The sequence below is a fragment of the Chionomys nivalis genome, chromosome 10 (genome assembly GCF_950005125.1).
Source record: "Chionomys nivalis chromosome 10, mChiNiv1.1, whole genome shotgun sequence".
Taxonomy (NCBI): Eukaryota; Metazoa; Chordata; class Mammalia; order Rodentia; family Cricetidae; genus Chionomys; species Chionomys nivalis.
The window spans coordinates 45672780-45690464 of NC_080095.1; the positions used below are offsets into that span (position 1 = coordinate 45672780).

The 17685-nt window shown below is 45.0% G+C and overlaps 1 protein-coding gene across 4 annotated transcripts; it reads left to right on the forward strand.

Annotated features, from left to right (window-relative positions):
- The first annotated feature begins 7434 nt into the window (after positions 1-7434).
- On the forward strand, positions 7435-17630 carry Pigh (phosphatidylinositol glycan anchor biosynthesis class H). Of its 4 annotated transcripts, none has more exons than XM_057782441.1 (4): positions 7435-7665; positions 13365-13574; positions 15540-15620; positions 16729-17630. In XM_057782441.1, the coding sequence occupies exons 1-4, from the start codon at positions 7486-7488 to the stop codon at positions 16819-16821; spliced, it is 564 nt and encodes a 187-aa protein (XP_057638424.1). In that variant the 5' UTR covers positions 7435-7485; the 3' UTR covers positions 16822-17630. The 4 variants fall into 4 exon arrangements, with proteins under 4 accessions (XP_057638424.1, XP_057638426.1, XP_057638425.1 ...); XM_057782442.1 differs by lacking the exon at positions 16729-17630 and adding an exon at positions 16579-16710 and having other exon boundaries at positions 7436-7665; positions 15537-15620; XM_057782440.1 differs by having other exon boundaries at positions 7437-7665; positions 15537-15620.
- The last annotated feature ends 55 nt before the right edge of the window (positions 17631-17685 follow it).

Below are 17685 nucleotides of genomic sequence, written 5' to 3' on the forward strand. Positions count from 1 at the left end.
CAAGCCTGGCTCGCTTCTTATCAACTGGACACAAACGACCAGACTGGCCTGTAGGCAAGTCTGCAGGGCTTTTGTTTGTTTGTTTTTAGTTAATGATTGCTGTGGGAGAACTCAGCCCACAGTGGGCTGTACACTCCCCCACCACACACACACACACAGACCCTGAGTTAAATAAAAAAGCAAGCTGACCAAGCCCTTGGACAGGAAGCGTGGGTGTCTGTGAACTCTGTGTCAGTTCTGGACTCCAGGTTCCTGTCTTGAGTTCCTGCCCTGATGCCTTCAATGATAAACCATGACACGGACCGGTGGGCCTATTAACTCTTCCCCGAGCTGATTTTGGCCGGAGCATTTTATCACAGCAATAGAAAGCAGACTAGGACTAGGAGAAAGATTTTGGAAACTCGTGTTTTGGTTAAAGGTGATTAGATTCATATTTGATCCTTTCAGGAATCATCTTTGGTTTCCTCGGGCTCATCTTTCTGTGTCATTTGTTAGAGGGGAGCACAGGGCAGGAGCACAGGGGTTGTGTGCATGGGTGTGTCTTCGTGTGACTGTGTATCCACAAGCGCAGGAGCCTGTGGAGGTCAGGAGTAGCCATTGGATCTCCTGGAACCAGAGCTACAGACGGTTGTGAGCCACCTGACATGGGCACTAGGGGCACCCGTAACTGCTGAGCCAGCGTCTCTCCAGCTACCCCCACCTCAACACCTATATTTGTGTGTATTTAGTTGTGTGTGTGTGTGTGTGTGTGTGTGTGTGTGTGAGTGAGTGAGTGAGTGAGTGCCACATGTATGCAGGTACCCAAGGAAGCCAGAGGAGGCCATCAGATCTTCTGGAGCTGGAGTTACAAGTGATTGTGAGTGGCTGATGCGGGTACAGGAAACCTAACTTGTATCCTCTGGAAGACCAGCAAGTCTCTTAACCGCTGAGCCATCTCCCCAGAAGCAAGATGTCAACTTACACAAACTTTCCTGAGGGTCTCCCAAAACAAACATGCAACAGGAAAAAGCAAAACAGAACCAAAAATTATGTGAAGTTCCTCTTTTGTCTTCCATCCCAACAGTTAGACTGACCAAAAAGAACAGCTGCTCTGGTCACAGCCTTTGAGGGACACTGGTGTCCACCCTGTGTCTCGGCAGCCGGGAAGAGGCTGAAAACTCCAGATACACACGATCCTTAGACGTAGTTCTGTGTCACGTATGCTAGTCCCTCGGGGGCTTTTCCTTAGCAAGGTGTTGATCTAGTCCACTGGGGCCTTTCGCTGTCCTAATTTTTATTGTCCCCTTAGCACCGGAACAATTCCTATCCCAATGCCACCTGCCTGCTGTCACAAGTTTGAGGTTCTATAATCAGAATTGTCTCGGTTCTTTAAGAGTGGCCAGAGAAGCTACTGCAAAAACATAGTAAGCCTTGGCCACCGCAGTAACAAAGGTCCCTGACTCAATGGCTGAGAATGAACTTCTGATCCTGCGAGTCACACCTCCTGCAGTCACTGCAGAAACATCTCTTGAATCCTCAAATAAGGTCCCAAGTGGCTCACTGGATCCACGTTCAAAATAAAGCTTGGTTGCTCTCTTCCAAATGGGGGTCACCCAGGTACTCTATGTTCCTGGATAACCACACTGAACTTTGCAGCCCTTGCCCGGGCGTGTTCCTGTTCCAACTGCCAAGGTAAATAGACTCCAGGAAGTCCCGTGTGCCACCTGCAGGCAACCTTCTTTTTCCCTCTGTGATGCAGGGAGCGGAACTCAGGGCCTCCAGCATGCTGGGCAAGCGCTCTACCACTGAGCCAACCCTCCCCACCACCATCCTGCTGTCAATGCTGGTGCGGGATGTCCTCCTGTATATGTGATGCTGTTATTGGCTAATGAATAAAGCTATGTCCATCAGTGGCTTAGCAGGGCAAAGCCAGATGGGAAATCCAAACAGAGATATACAGAGAGAGTAGGCGGAGTCAGAGAGACACCATGTAGGGAAGCTGACCAGTAAACCATGAGCCTTGTATAAAATATTAAATAATAGAAATGGGTTAATTTAAGATGTGAGAATTAGTTAATAAGAAGCCTGAGCTACGCCGGGCGGTGGTGGCGCACGCCTTTAATCCCAGCACTTGAGAGGCAGAGGCAGGCAGATCTCTGTGAGTTCGAGACCAGCCTGGTCTACAAGAGCTAGTTCCAGGACAGGCTCCAAAAACCACAGAGAAACCTGTCTCAAAAAACCAAAAAAAAAAAAAAAAAAAAAAAAAAAAAAAAAAAAAAAAAAAAAAAAAAAAGCCTGAGCTAATATAGGACAAACAGTGTTGTATTAATATAGTTTCTGTGTGGTTACTTGGGTCTGGGCAGCTAGGAAACAAAAGAGCAGTCTCTGCTTACCTAATGGCAACTAAACCTTTGGCAGCTACATGGCATCTCTTTGACTCCACCTACTCTCTGTATCTTGTTCTGATTTCCCACCTGGCTTTATTCTGCCCTGCCATAGACTGAAGCAGCTTCTTTATTAGCCAATGGTAATAAAACATATTCATAGCATACAGAGGGGAATCCCTCATCACAATGCCAACCAATCAATCCTAAATATTTGATTTGCATAGCAGGCAGAGTGGATGTTGTAATTTTTAGAAAACAAAAACACCACAAAGAGAAGTCACGCCGTGCAACAGGGCTCACATGGGAGGTTTATCGGAAGAGGAGAGAGAAGGGGGCAGGGAGGGGATAGAGGGTAGTTCCTGGGGACAAGAGTGGCAGAAGAGAAACAGAGAGAGGGAGAGAGAGGGGGGGAGAGAGAGGGAGAGAGAGAGAGGGAGGGAGGGAGGGAAAGGGAGAGAGAGAAGGAGAGAGAGAGGGAGGGAGGGAGGGAGAGGGAGAGAGAGAGGAGGGGGGAGAGAGAGAGAGAGGGAGGGAGGGGGAGGGAGGGAGAGAGAGAGAGAGAGAGAGAGAGAGAGATAGAGAGAGTCCCGAGGTGGGCGAGCCCACCCTTTAAAGGGAACACAGCGAATGTGCACAGAGGTGCTCTTAGTGGCTGAGGATGTATCTGTCGGGACCCTAAGAGCAGCCGGTACAGATGCCTGAAGTCTAACAGTGGAGGCCAGAGGAGACTCTTCTCTGCATAAGCCAGTCCTTCTCTCTTCCTCCAGTGCCACCTCAGTTCCTCGCATTCAAAACTTAGGTAATCATTTTACATCTTAGGAAAAATCCTTTTTCCCCCCCTTCCCAAGACATGGTTTCTCTGTATAGCCCTGGCTGTCCTGGAACTCCCTCTATAGACCAGGCTGGCCTCGAACTCACAGAGATTCACTTGCCTCTGCCTCCCTAGTGCTGAGATTAAAGGCATGCACCTCCACTGCCCAGGATGGTTTTTTTTGTTTTGTTTTGTTTTGTTTTGTTTTGTTTAGTTTTTCGAGACAGGGTTTCTCTGTAGCTTTGGTTCCTGTCCTGGAACTAGCTCTTGTAGACCAGGCTGGCCTCGAACTCTCAGAGATCCACCTGCCTCTGCCTCCCGAGTGCTGGGATTAAAGGCGTGCGCCACCACCGCCCGGTCCCAGGATGGTTTTTAAGACTTTGTCTCATCACATCTTAAAACATACAAATACACTTTTAGCACCTATTATAATCCTGAAACTAAATTTTATGAAACAGAAAGCACACACACACAAAACAACAACAACAGAAAAATAAAAACATGGAGATAATTTTGTGTTGGCCAGCTCCTGAGTGTGGGGTCTACCCTGGCTTGTGATTCATATGCCCAGTGTATTCAGTGGCACTCCAATGGAGAAAACCGTTTTCCCCTTTACCAGCAATCAACTGCAAACAGGTCTTTTGGTTAAGATGGGACCTGTGTCCATGTCCCCCTCTTAATGCTAGGACCCAGTCTGGCTTGAACCTGTGCTGTCCTGGTCCCCTGAGCTCATGCGTATCAATCCTGCTGTGTTTAGATTCATCCACCACCTCTGGCTCTTAGAATCATTTCCTTCTTCTCTTCTGACTAGATCCATGAGCCTTTATGGAAGAGGTTAGATGAAGATATCCTATTTAGGACACAAGACATGCTGATATTAGGAGGAGAGAAAAACTTTCCACACAAAAGCCAAATGTTCTTACAAATTAAACGAAAACTATCAAGTGTCACTATCATAGAAGGCCACAAGAGGGCGCTGTGACTCCACAGACAAAAGCTCTGCTGTCTGCACTTGTTTTCCGTCTTACCCCCAGCCTTCAATTGCCACCCTGAGTGTATGTGATATACATACTCGTGTGTGTATACACAAGTGTGTGTGCAGGTGAGTGGGCGTGTGTGAATGGCTGTGTGAAATTCCCATGTCAATGCCAGTTTTTCTCAGTTGCTTTCCACCTTATATATTGACAAAGGGCCTGTCGCTGGTCCCCGAGCTCCCCAACTTGCAGTCTACCTTGCCCTAGTGAGCTCCGGTCTCTGGGGTTCTGGAATTACAGGTGGACCATCACACCCACCCAGCAAACTGTGAATCTGGATTCTGGTCCTGGTGTTTTTGCTCAGGCTGAGAAATCTCCCTGACATTTACGGTTTTGATTTGTTTTGTTTGAGACAGGATCTCAGCACGACTCCAGCAGTCCTGGAACTCACTGTGTAGACCAAGACGACCTTGAACTCACAGAGACCTGCCTGCCTCTGCCTCTGCACCAGGCTCTTCCAGTTTTTTCATACATAGACTAATTACTAGACTTTGTCATTGAGGAGAAAAACAGTAGAACAACGGCTTACAAACTAAGGTTAGTGTTGTTTTGTTTTGTTTTGTTTTGTTTTGTTTTAGTAGTGCTCTTTCGTTTGGGGCTATTTCACACGTAGTCTCACTAGGTCGCCCTAGCTGGCCTGGAACTCCCAAGTTGGCTTTGGACTCCTGGGGTTGGTCTCCTCTTTATCACTACTCTAGACCTCACTGCGTTTGTCTTTTGCCTCCTGTGGGTGCCTGCAGAGGCCAAAAGAGGGCGAGACGTTGCCTGGAGCTGGGTTGCAGGCAGTTGTGACTGCCTTACACAACACTAAACCGGTCTTCTGAAAGAGCAGGCAACACTCATGTCTGCTGAGCCACCTCTTCTGCTGTAAATAAAGGGGGTGGGGCGGGGAGGGGGCATGAGGGTGGTCAGAGGATTTCTCTCCCTCCACCATGTGCATTCTGGGTATTGACATTAGGTTTACAGGCTTGGTGGCAAGCACCTTTACTGGATAAGTCACCTTAATGGCTGATACATAGCTATTTTAAATGAATTATAAAGTCATAGAAATAGACAAAATTCTCAAATTGTTCATTTTTCTTTACAAAATTGTGTGTATCAGCACAGTTCAAATCACAATAGCCTGGCTGGGTATGGAAGTGCACATCTTTAATCCCAGCACTCAGGAGGCAGAGGCAGGCAAATCTCTATGAATTTGCAGCCAGCCCAGTCTACAGAATGAGTTCCAGGACAGCCAGGGCTACACAGTGAAACCCTGTCTCGAAAAACCAGTAATAACAATAATAGTTATGGTTTATTAACCCACCTTCGGTCATAGGCATGTTGGCCATGAGCTCTGTGACACGTGATTGAAAAGGCATTGCCCCTTCCACTAAAGACTGTCCAGGGACCCTGAGGAGCAGCACTGCTATGCCCCTAAGCTTCAGGGGCCAAGACTTCTTCTGAGGCTCCAGCCTGCTCGTGGTCCCTGGCCAATAAGGACTCTAATTTGGCCTTATATGCATGGTAGTCTATAATTCTCTCACACGAGCTATGGCAGACTCCCAGCATTCAGAGACAGCTGAGGAATCACAAGTTGAAGACCAGCTTGGGCTATAGAGTGGAACTTGTTTTGAAATACCACCCACCACTGGGCGATGGTGGCGCACGCCTTTAATCCCAGCACTCGGGAGGCAGAGGCAGGCGGATCTCTGTGAGTTCGAGACCAGCCTGGTCTACAGAGCTAGTTCCAGGACAGGCTCCAAAGCCACAGAGAAACCCTGTCTTGAAAAACCAAAAAAAAAAAAAAAAAAAAAAAAAAAAAGAAATACCACCCACCAAACTCAAATTGAATAAAGCATTATAAGACAGTGTTCTTAAGCATAAACAAAACATTTATTTATTTATTTATTTATTGGTGCACACAAGTCATAGCTAGTGAGCATGTGGCAAGCAGAAGTCAACTTGTGGGAGCTGGCTCTCTCCTCCCACTGTGGATTCATGAAGCAAACGTAAGCCATCAGCCTGGGGCAGGTGCCTTTCCTTGCAGAGCCACCAGGACGGCTCCTAACACGGTCTTCTTACAACTGCCAAATCTACAGGTAGCAAATACTAAAAACGAGAGCTCCGCAAAAAGATTTTAAGAACCCAGTCTGAACCTTAACTATAAATGGTTCTGTATTGCCTGTTCCAGGAATGGCCATCATGTCTTTGAAAAAGTTATTTATAACCGTCTTGCAACCCTACCTTTGTTTCAAAAGGTTATATGACCACCTATGACTTCGTCATTATGACGACCTGTTATGACTACTTTGTTATGCCTATCTTGCAAGCTTGCTTTTGTTTCAGGATGGACTAACTTGTCATGCTGATGTTCTGCTCCTGTAATCCTATTTTGCCCGCCAGATTCTACTCTTGAGCTATAAACACCTTGTTTTCCTCACATCCAACACAGACCCCTGAACCCTGCCTTACGGGGAGGCAGCCGGTGTATGTGAATAAAAAAGCTCACTTTAATTAACAGCTTGCTTTCGTTAATGTGGCCATGATGATTTGTGACTGTGGTCTTTCTCCTCCCATCTTTGGGATTGATACACTCTTTTAACAACGAAGACATCTGTCCAGCCCAAACCCGGGTCTTAGGCCTACCTACGTTCCTAACTTTGTTTCCCCGTGCATACTAGCCTCTCTAATTTTTTGATTTCTGTGACTTAACCCTGTTCCAGCCTCTAAGCTTTGCCCGGTCCTTTTATTTTCTGGAGATTTTCTTCCCCAGCATCCCCCAGACCAGTGTGGCCTTCATCCTTGTAGGTTTAGTGATGAGAGCTTCACTTACAGTTGCCCAGTCCTTCTCTACTGGCCTGAACATTTTTGCCAATAATACTGCTTTAAGTTACATCCATATCGCTTTTTCCTACTAGAAAATAAGCTACGAGGGGGGACAGGGAATCATCAGCACCTAATATTCCTTCGCAAGGAAATGCATGCATGCATGCATGAACACACACCTGTGGACCATTTCTGGGGCTCACTCTGGAGGAGCAATATAAATGAGTCAACCGAGTGAACAGAGATCCTAATCTGTCTGAAACTGGTGCCACGTATCTGGGGAGCCTGGGCTACGGACAAACTGGGAGAACCAGCATCAACCCCTTGCCCTGCTCTCGGTGCGCAACTACGGCTGCGCGGAGCGCGTGGCGGGCGGGGCCGAGCCGCTTCCGGAACGGTCGGGAGCCGGCGAGACTTCGGTCCTCCGGGTGCGCTAGAGCGGCGCGAGCGCCTGGCGCCCGCGGCCATGGAGGACGAGAAGAGCTTCTCGGATATCTGCGGCGGCCGCGTGGTGCTGCGGCGTCGCTACTACTCGCCGTACTGCCGCGAGTTCGGCCTCAGCTCGGCTCGGCTGTCGCTGCGCTCGCTGACCGCCGTCACCTGCGCCGTGTGGCTGGCGGCCTACGGACTCTTCACCCTGTGCGAGGTAAAGGCCGGCGCTCGGCCCTCGCAGGCGGCCGCTTTCAAAAAGGCTGACCCGTGGGCCCGGGCCGCCGTCCCGAGGCTGGGCTGTTCTCCCTCACTGGGTGGCTGCCCTGCTCATCCCCAGAGCGTACCTCCTCGGAGAACTGTCAGTGGATGCTCCTCCTCCATTCACGCCTCACTGCCTATAATAGCCAGAGTACCACAGAATTCCAGAAAGGGGCTTTGGCAGACACAGCTGAGCACGTGTGTGTGCAGGAGGAGCGCACTATTTCTTTCTGATCTCTGCATTTCAAGGCCATGTCAACCGCCTCCCCCTCCCAACCCTTCCCCAATTTAAGGACACCTTTTTCTCCCCCGAGACAAGGTTTCTTTGTAGCTTTGGAGCCTGTCCTGGAACTTGCTCTGTAGACCAGGCTGGCCTCGAACTCACAGATATCCGCCTGCCTCTGCCTCCCAAGTGCTGGGATTAAAGGCGTGCACCACCGCTTCACGACCTTAGGTGCACTTTCTAAAGAATTGCCAAATTTAAGACATGAGTATTTTCAATGTTCAGTTTCCAGACTTTTAGTGTTTTTTTTTTTTTTTTTTTTCTGAGCCTCACTTTTCACATATCTAAGATGGTTAATAATATTGTTACGGTCAAATGCCGTGATTTTGTGACAGTTTTCAAGTAAAAAGCATCATCCAATTGCTCAGGATAAGTGCTGGTTTCCTGTATAGTGCCCTGAAATGAAAATATTCCTGGTGTGGTCTCGCCAGAGCTAAGTACACTAGAACTGTTTATTTCTGTAATCTGCATATTGTTTGTATTAGAACATCCATTTGCTTTCTTCTTTCTTTTTTTATTCTGTCAGGGTCTCAGTATATGTGGTACTGGAACTGGATTATAGGCCAAGTTATGTGGCACCTGCTCTGCCTCCCTAGAGCTGGGACCAAGGGTGTGTTTCATCACACCTGGCTCATGAGCTTTTGTGCCGTCAAAGCAGATGGCAAAGCGTAATAATTTACATAGAAACAGATGAAATTAAGACCATTCATTTAGGGCCTGGGGGGTGGCTGAGCAGGTAAGGGCAGCTGATGCCCACCCACCTGATGACCTTAGCTGAGTCCCCAAAACTCCCATGATGGAAGGAAAGAGCGATCCCAAAAGTCCTCTGACCTCCACACAGTAAATAGTAGGCTGTGTGTGAAGGTGCACGCCTGTCATCCCAACACTAGAGAAGCAGAGGCAGGAGCATCTCTGGGAGTTCGAAGCCAGCCTGGTCTACATCAGTGTACATCCCGAGCTCCAGAACAACCAGGGCTACACAGTGAGACCCTGTCTCAAGTAAAACAAAACATAAATAAATAGTGTTTTTTAAAGACCCTAATTTGTACTAATTTATATCTGAAAGTTTCTTCACAGATCAGTTGAAGTCATTAAGTTGACCTAACCCTCCCCCCAATTTAGAATATAGTGGAATTTTTATTCTTTTTTTTATTTTTTTGGAGGGGCATTAGTGTTTCACCATGTAGCTCTGACTGGTTTGAACTCATTCTGTAGACCAGGCTGACCTTGAACTCACAGACATTCCCCTGCGTCTGCCTCCTGAGTGCTGGGATTAAAGGGACACATCACCGTGCCCAGTTGAACTTTAATATTAGCCTGTATCCCAGATACCTGTGCAGTTATCTGAAAGGAGGAACATATTGCGTGCCCAGAGTGCTAGCTGTTTTGCTGAATTTCTTACTTCAACCTTAGAAGAAAACAAAGGTTCAGAAAGAGTAATCATGTAATAGTCTTGATGTTGGCCAGTGACAGATGCGGCTTCAAAACCAGAGCTGCTTGACTTTCTAACAGGTCTCAGGCAGTCGTATCCCTACTGTTGGTTTGTTTGGAGATACAGGGCCTTGTCATGTAGCCTAGGCTGTCCTCTCTCCCCATCAGTCTTGGCCCCCATAAGGTGTGTGCACCACACCAGCTCAGAGTGGGTCATGCCAGCTCCCTGCTGTACTGATACTTCTCTTGTGCATTAACCCTAATGTTCCCCAAGTGCAGAAGTAATGCTTGCTCCCTCATACTCCAAAACTTCCCTGGGGCTCTATGTGTCAAATTTCAGATCTTTGCCCCTGTTCAAAATATTCATGAAGGTAATGAATATCTGCAGTGAAAAGAGCTCTCAAAGGAGACATTCAAATACGTGGCTTCCAACCCTGACTCAAATGAATAGTGCATTGTTAGAATTCTAGTCAGGAAAATGGACTTTGAGGCAGATTATCTTAACAGAAAGCTGAGTGGGTGAAATTCCCCGAGCATTTACTGTTCTTCATCCTGTCATTCTCCTTGCCTTTGACTTCATAGTTCTTCTAATACTATTCCAATCTGAGCGCTTTAAGTCCTCCCAGCATGCACTGTCTTCTCTGCACCAGTGAGGGCCTGCTGCCTTGAAGTCTTTGGGACAGTCCTGTGTGTTTCAATCTCTCTCTGCCCTCTCTTTCCCTCTCCACTCTTTTATGGCCCTCCTGCCCTCCCCTCCCTCTCTCCCCCTTCTTCCTTTCCACTTCCTTCAACACTTGTATTCAGTAACACAGTATTCAATATTTGAGACTCTTTTTTCCCTCCTCCTCCTTCCTCTTCCTCTTTCTCCTCCTCCTCTTCCTCCTCCTCTTCTTCTTCTTCATTCCATTTTCAAAACAGGATTTCTCTGTGTATCTCTGACTGTACTGGAATTCCCTCTGTAGACCAGGCTGGCCTCCAGCTCACAGAGATCCGCCTGCCTCTGCCTCCTGAGTACTGGGATTAAAGGCGTGCGCCACCACTGCCCGGCTAGACTCACTTATGTATCAACCTTGCATCTGAATCTAATCTGGCCTTTCTTCCATAATGTTTATTCAATTTGTACTGTTTACAAGACATCCCTACACCTGGAAGTTAGTTACTTGAAACTTGATGTTTCTGGGTCACCAGAGGCCCAGCTCTAACTCTCATTTATCTGCCAAAAGTAATTATCTGAACAGAAGTCAGCAAATCTTTTCTTTAAAAAGCCAAATTAATATTTTAGTCTTTGTAGGTCTCTGACCCATATTCTTTTTGTCCTTTTATATTATTTAAATTTTATTTTATGAGTATTGGTGTTTTGCCTGTATGTTTGTCTGTACCACATGCTCCTGGTGCCTAAGGAGGTCAGAAGAGGGTGTCAGGTCCCCTGGAACTGGAGTTACGGACTGCTGTGAGCCACCATGTGGTTGCTAGAAATTGAACCCAGGTTCTCTGGAAGAACAGCCAGTGCTCTTAACCGATGAGCTGTCTCTCCAGCCTGTTTTGTTCTTTGTTGTTGTTTGTTTTTTAGAGAAAGGGTCTCACAGTGTAGCCTTTTCTGGCCTGGAACTCACTCTTTGACCAGGTTGGCTTTGAACTCAGATATCCACCTGCCTCAGCCTCCCGAATGCTAGGACTAAAGGAGTGCACCACCATGCCTGACTGGGTTTTGTTTTGTTTTGAGACAAGGTCTCACTGTGTAGCTTTGGCTGGCCTGGAACTCAGATCCATTTGCCTCTGCCTCCCCAGTACTGGTATTAAAGGTGTGCATCACAACCATTGTCCAGTTAGGATGACTGCAGAAGGTAGATGCAACAGTTTCTATTTGATATGTCGGGACTGGAGAGATGACTCTTCCAGAGGACCTGGGTTCAATTCCTAGTATTCACATGGCAACTCTCGATTGTCTGTGACTCCACTTCCAGGGAACCTGATATCCTTACACAGATAGACATACATGCAGTCAAAACACATAAATAAAAATAGATTTGATATGTCTCCTAAGGCTCATTGTTTAAAAACAAACAAACAGAAAAAGCCAATAGCAAAACAAAATGTGGAACCCTTAAGAGATGGGGCCTGTAGGGATATGTATTAGTCATTGGGGTTTGCCCTCAAAGGATGACCTCTCTCAAGCTAATTCAGCACAATTCCTGGATGACTGGGCATTCAAGTCCATTAAAGACAGATGCTGAGGTCATAGAATACTTAGAAGAATCTGATTAGAGTCAGGTTAAAGGGGGACTAATCAGTGCAAAGAGTGAGACATTTTATGGCTTTGTGAATGTGGTTCAACATTACTGAATTTTATTGATTCTAGGTGTGCTGGTTAGTTTTTATGTCAGCAACACAAACTGGAGTCATTTTGGGAGAGGAAACTTCAATTGAGAAAATGCCCCTACCAGATTGGCCCATGGGAAGCCTGTGGCACATTTTGTTCATTGATGATTGATGTGGGTAATGCCAGTCTTGGCTGGGTGGATTTTATAAGAAGGCAGGGTGAGCAAGCCAGTAAGCAGCACCCCTTCACAGCCTCTGTGTCAGCTCCTGCCTCTAGGATCCTGCCCAGTTTTAGTTCCTGTCCTGATTTCCCCCCAGTGATGGTGATGGACTGTGATGTGGAACTGCAGGCTGAAAGAAACCCTTTTCTGCCCAGGTGGCTTTTGGTCGTGGTGTGTTATCACGGCAGTAGAAACCCTAAGACACTGACTAGTTCAGTGATTACCTTTTCCTTCTAGAGTCGGGAGTGTGAGAGACCAAATGAAAGAAACAAAACAAAATGTCCCACATTGCAGCTTTAGAAGTGGTAAAGGTTATAAATGTGTCTTAGACAGAAGGACATACAGAGCTCTTGTATGCGGGGTGTGTGTGTGTGTGTGTGCGCGCGCGCAGTGGGCAGTGGTATGGATCCAATAGGGCCTGTTCATGCCGGACAAATGCTCTACCACTAAGCTACACCCCCAACCGGCCTACCTTTTTCTCACCCCTTAACACATCATTTGGTCATAGCTGTAAGTAACCCAGAACAAAAGGAGATGAAATGATGAGGCCATTATTAACACAGTAAGAAGTAAGGCCCAAAGATCTCAGAGTTCAAGTGAGAGTCTTATTTGACCCTGGCTCCTCTCATTTGAACACTCTCCAGTGTACTCTTAGTCATCAGCTCGGCTGTCTTTGTGGGAGCGTGTACCCACCAGAAACCACTGACTTCTAATAAATCTCTGCACCAACTAAGTCTTGCATTATAGGCTATCCCTGGATGCTTTAATCTTAATGCCCCTGGCACTGTTCCCTCCCCCACCCCGCTTTCCTTTCTCCATTCTTTCTACTCATATTTTTAAAAAATACATAATAATAAAATAAATTGGCCTCTTCTGTAGACCTCTGACTACCACATCTCATTGGCTGGGGTTGTGACATGTGTCTACTTCTAAACCAATCAGAATGTATTCCAAATTCTATTAGGAAAAATATAAGTGACTGTCATTCAGGGAGTCGTGTCAGCTGCTGTACAGAGTGCCTCACAGCTGTGTCTGTGATTCTGTGCTTTATATTTTTCAGGGGGAATAGGGGAGGGAAAGCACTGGGTCCTTAAGTTGTTATTTTAGGAAGAAAATTTTCTGAGATAGATGTGATGATGGCGGATGTTTTGCTGGGACATCCCAGATCTGTTCATTAGTAGTCTGGATCCTTTTCACTCTGCGTGCTGTCCAAACACTTTAGGAACTCCAGAGAAAGTGATCTCTCTCCATGCTTGTTCCCTCGTCTCTTCACCTCACAGCTTGGTGACCAGAGCAAAGGCCTTCTCCCTCATGGTTGGTTTAACTCGCTGTGTGTTACAGATCCACATAGGGGCATTTGGTAATCTTCCTGCCTGTGTCTGTGTCTGGCTCTCTCTTCAGAATAGCATGATCCTCTCTGCTGCCATCTTCATCACCATCATAGGCCTGCTTGGTTACCTCCATTTTGTGAAGATTGATCAGGAGACTCTGTTAATCATTGATTCACTTGGCATCCAGATGACTTCATCCTATGCTTCTGGCAAAGAAAGTACCACCTTCATAGAGATGGACAAGGTCAAGGATGTTATCATTAATGAGGCTATTTACATGGTAAGTAAGTGTTTACAGGGTATCTCATGGAGGCAGTCAGCTCATGGGGAGTGCTGAGATCTAAATGGAGTTTTAATAAAGCATTCATTGTCACAGAATTAAACGTAAGGAGCCTCCGTTCCAATACAAGTAGTTATTTTTTGGCTGGCATGCTCATGAACCATGAAAGAGAAACTTACATTAAAATAAGTTTCTTTATAGTCATGCCTTCCTCAGTGATGGGGTGTGTTCTAAGAAATGCATCGTTTACCAGTTTGCTGGTTGTACAGAACATTCTTACATAATGGTATAGTTTACTCACTCAGACATCTCATTGATGAATCAAAAGATGTAATAAACAAGATGCTTGTGGTTGCTGCCAAGTGTAGTCCTGTACTGCCTTACAGTAAACTGTTTTGTTTTCCTGAGTCAGGGTCTGACTGTATAACTTATGCTGGCCTTGAACTTCCCATCCTCCTGCCTCTCTTTGTGCTTGTTCATAATTTTATAAATTTTTATTTTTACTTATGTGTGTGTGTCTGTGTATGTATCCTGTTGAGGTCAGAAGAGGAGGTCAGATCCCCGGGAGGTGGTGTCACAGGCGATTGTGAGCCACCCAACATGGACACTAGGAGCTGAACTCCATCCTGTAGAAAAGCAGCAAGCACTCTTAACTGCTGAGCCATTTCTTTAGCTCCTTGCCCCCACTCTTGTTGTTTGTTTGTTTTTGAGCCAGGGTCTCATTGTGTAGCCGTGGCTGTCCTAGAACTAACTATGTAAACCAGATTGTCCTCAAACTCACAGAGATCTACAGATTCTGCCTCCTGAGTGCTGGGATTAAAGACATATGTCACCATGCCTGGCTAACAAACTTTTTGCTTTTTTTATAAGTAGGAGTACACTCTATTAAAAAGCATAGCAAATGCATAAACCATGATTGCTGCAGAGGTAGCAGTCTGTCATGGATAAAGAAAGAGTCAGCATTTTGTCTTATATCTCGTAGCTCAGATGCAAAAGCATTTGTTTGCTTCCTTTCTCGGAATGAGGTCTCACTATGTTGTTCAGGTTGGCTTCTAATATCTAACCTAGTTCCAAGGAGCCACTTGCCTTGGTCTCCTGATTAGTGGGACTTCTGGTTCATACTAACGTACTTGCCTGTTTTTGTTTTTTTTTGAAGGGGGTTAATCCTTTAAAAAACAAAATATAGGCAAAGGGACACATGAAGTCATGAAGGAAGATGTAAAGCTAATTCTTATTCTAGTTTCAATTCTATGTCATTTTCCCCGTTTTGTAGTGGGTAAGTGGCATAAAAGTGTAATTGATAAAGTATAAAATCCTAAGCAAAGCTCTGTGGTTTCAGAGTGGACATTCTGATGGTACAGAATTTGAGACTTGGCAAGTGTTTGAATGGTTACCTTAATCTGGCTTTGATGTTTCTATTTGTGAGTACATTACAATTCAGTGATTATTATTTACTTTATTTGCTATGCATGGTTGCACACGTTTTCATCCTAGCATCTGGGAGGCAGAGGGAGGTGGATCTCTGTGAGTGAGGCTAGCCTGGTGTACATAGCAAGTTCCAGGCTAGCCAGTGATACATAGTAAGACCCTGTCTCAGCAAAAACAAAGCAAAAAGATTTTTTTTATATATATCAAATAAAGATTAAGGATGAAAGCTGGGCAGTGGTGGTGCACGCCTTTAATTCCAGCACTTGGGAGGCAGAGGCAGGCTGATCTCTTTGAGTTCAAGGCCAGCCTGGTCTACAAGAGTGAGTTCCAGGACAGGCTACAAAAGTACAGAGAAACCTTGTCTCGAAAAAATAAATAAACAAAGGATAAAAATAAACTTTTCTTCTACTTCAAAAGTTGTCAAATATTTCACTACTTAGAGGTAATTTGTGGAAAGGATTTTATTCTTCCCTTGAAGGAAAACGAAATAAGATGAGTTTCACTGAGACCTCTGTCTGGTGTCTTTTCTTACAGCAGAAGGTAATTTACTACCTCTGCATTTTATTGAAGGACCCAGGGAAGCCACATGAGATATCCCAAGTAGTTCCTGTCTTCCAGGTGAGCAGTGGTCTTCCTTTCTCCTGCGAAAGCCTACCTTTTCTCTGTCTGCTTGCCCTTGTCTCTTTTGTTCAATCGACATGAATTTCTGCTGTTAGAGTGAGTAAAAGTTAGGATTTATTTTAGATCTCAGCAGCCTCTCTCTGATGAAGATACACTTTAAAAAATAATAATTCACAAAAATCTTAGAAGACGATTACCAATCATATAATCATTTCTGCTTACAAATCACATTCTTCCAGACTGTCAGTCTACCATTGTATAAGTTTACATTAATAGAGTGAGGCTGAGATATTCTCTCTCTTTCTCTGTCTGTCTGTCTGTCTGTCTGTCTACCTACCTACCTATCTTTTCTACCACAGCCAGTATACTTATTTTAAATAATTATGTTCTATTATATTGAAATGTTTATTTAACTATTTTATTGCTAGGCTTTAAATAATGTCTAGATTATCTTTTCTTTTGATCTTACAATAAAAACCATTGGTAGCACAAGACTGTAATCCTTTGTTTTAAACTGTCAGTTTTTTCTACTAGCTGAGTAGAACCTAAAAATCAGTTATATATTTGTAATAATTTTGTGTTATTTTTCAATAGTAAACATTTATTAAATAGACTCTCTACATGTAATTTTTTTATTCTGTGGCTTCTCTTTTAAATTTTAGTTGTTACATTTTATAATACAAAATCTTTTCAGAATGTACATTTTAAACTGCCCATCTTGTCTCTGCGGTGCATTTCACAATTTGTAACACTTTTGAGATGGTCTGTTTCATTGTCATATGCTTTTGTCAGGCTAAAAATTGTATTTTGATGACTGTAATCCCAGCATTTGGGAGGCAGAGGCAGTAAGATCTCTGAGTTTGAGGCCACCCTGGTCTACATAGTTCCAGGACAGCCATAATACACAGAGACCCTGTCTCAAAACAAACAAACAAGCTTTTTATCTTCCATAAAGGCCAGATTTGGAGAGCTCCGAGAAAAGTGCCCAAAGGCTTGACCTGTGTCTCTTAGCTCACAGTTGTGCCATGATGTATGTGAGAGATTGAGGTTGCAAGTGGATTCTTCTATTCTCCTTGACTCTGCGTTTCTCCCCTTTGGAATTCAGAGTGCCAAGCCTCGTTTGGACTGCTTGATTGAAGTATACAGGAGCTGCCAGGAGATTCTGGCACACCAGAAAGCCACATCAACAAGCCCATGAATCTCAGCATTCAAAGACCAGTGTTGTCTTTATGGGAGAGGACTCCTAGACCATAGTGGCTGGTTTACTTTCTGTACTGTAAAAATCACTAGCTGGACACAGTCCTGGGAATCAAAATGGATGAGTGATCTCAGAGCTATAGAGGAGGCGGCTGGAACTTGACTCAGTGTTTTGATATATTATAACGTTCCCCTTATAGATTTTATCTACATTACTAGTCAAGGGGAAACCTTAAGGATTTTGACATCAAAAGTAGGCCAGGCATAGTGGCACATGCTTTAATCCCAGAACTCGAGGCATAAACAGTGGTCTCAAGTTTGAGGCCATACAAGGCTACATAGTGAGGACCCCTCCCCTCAAAAAAGTAATTCACATGAAGAACACTCTATGAAGTTTCTGAGCACGTTTATATTTGTGATAAAATCTGTGGAGTATTGAGACTGGTGCCAGATTCTACAAGAAAAATAGAATTTCCATCTCCATGGACTCTTGTCTAAAAGTTAGGGAAAGAATAAGTTTTTTTTTATGTATGAATTAGCAAGAATAAAATGCCTTACAAAGAGCTAGCCTCTGTCCATCTAGCACCTATGATCTCTGCAGGATGACTCTTAATCCACAGCTTAGCTAGTGGTGTTACGGATGCCAATAATCCCAGGACCCAAGAGGTGTCAACAGGAGGATTGAAAGTTTGAGGCCAGCCTGGGCTACATGGTGAGGCACTGTCTCAACTTGAAAATAAATAAATATCCAAAACACACAGGAATTGCTGGTTCACTGACAGCTTTTTATTAACAGGCGTACACAGCACTGCAGCCATGGGTGTCGAGCACATTAGTACCTTTCTGTTACTCTGTATTTTCTATT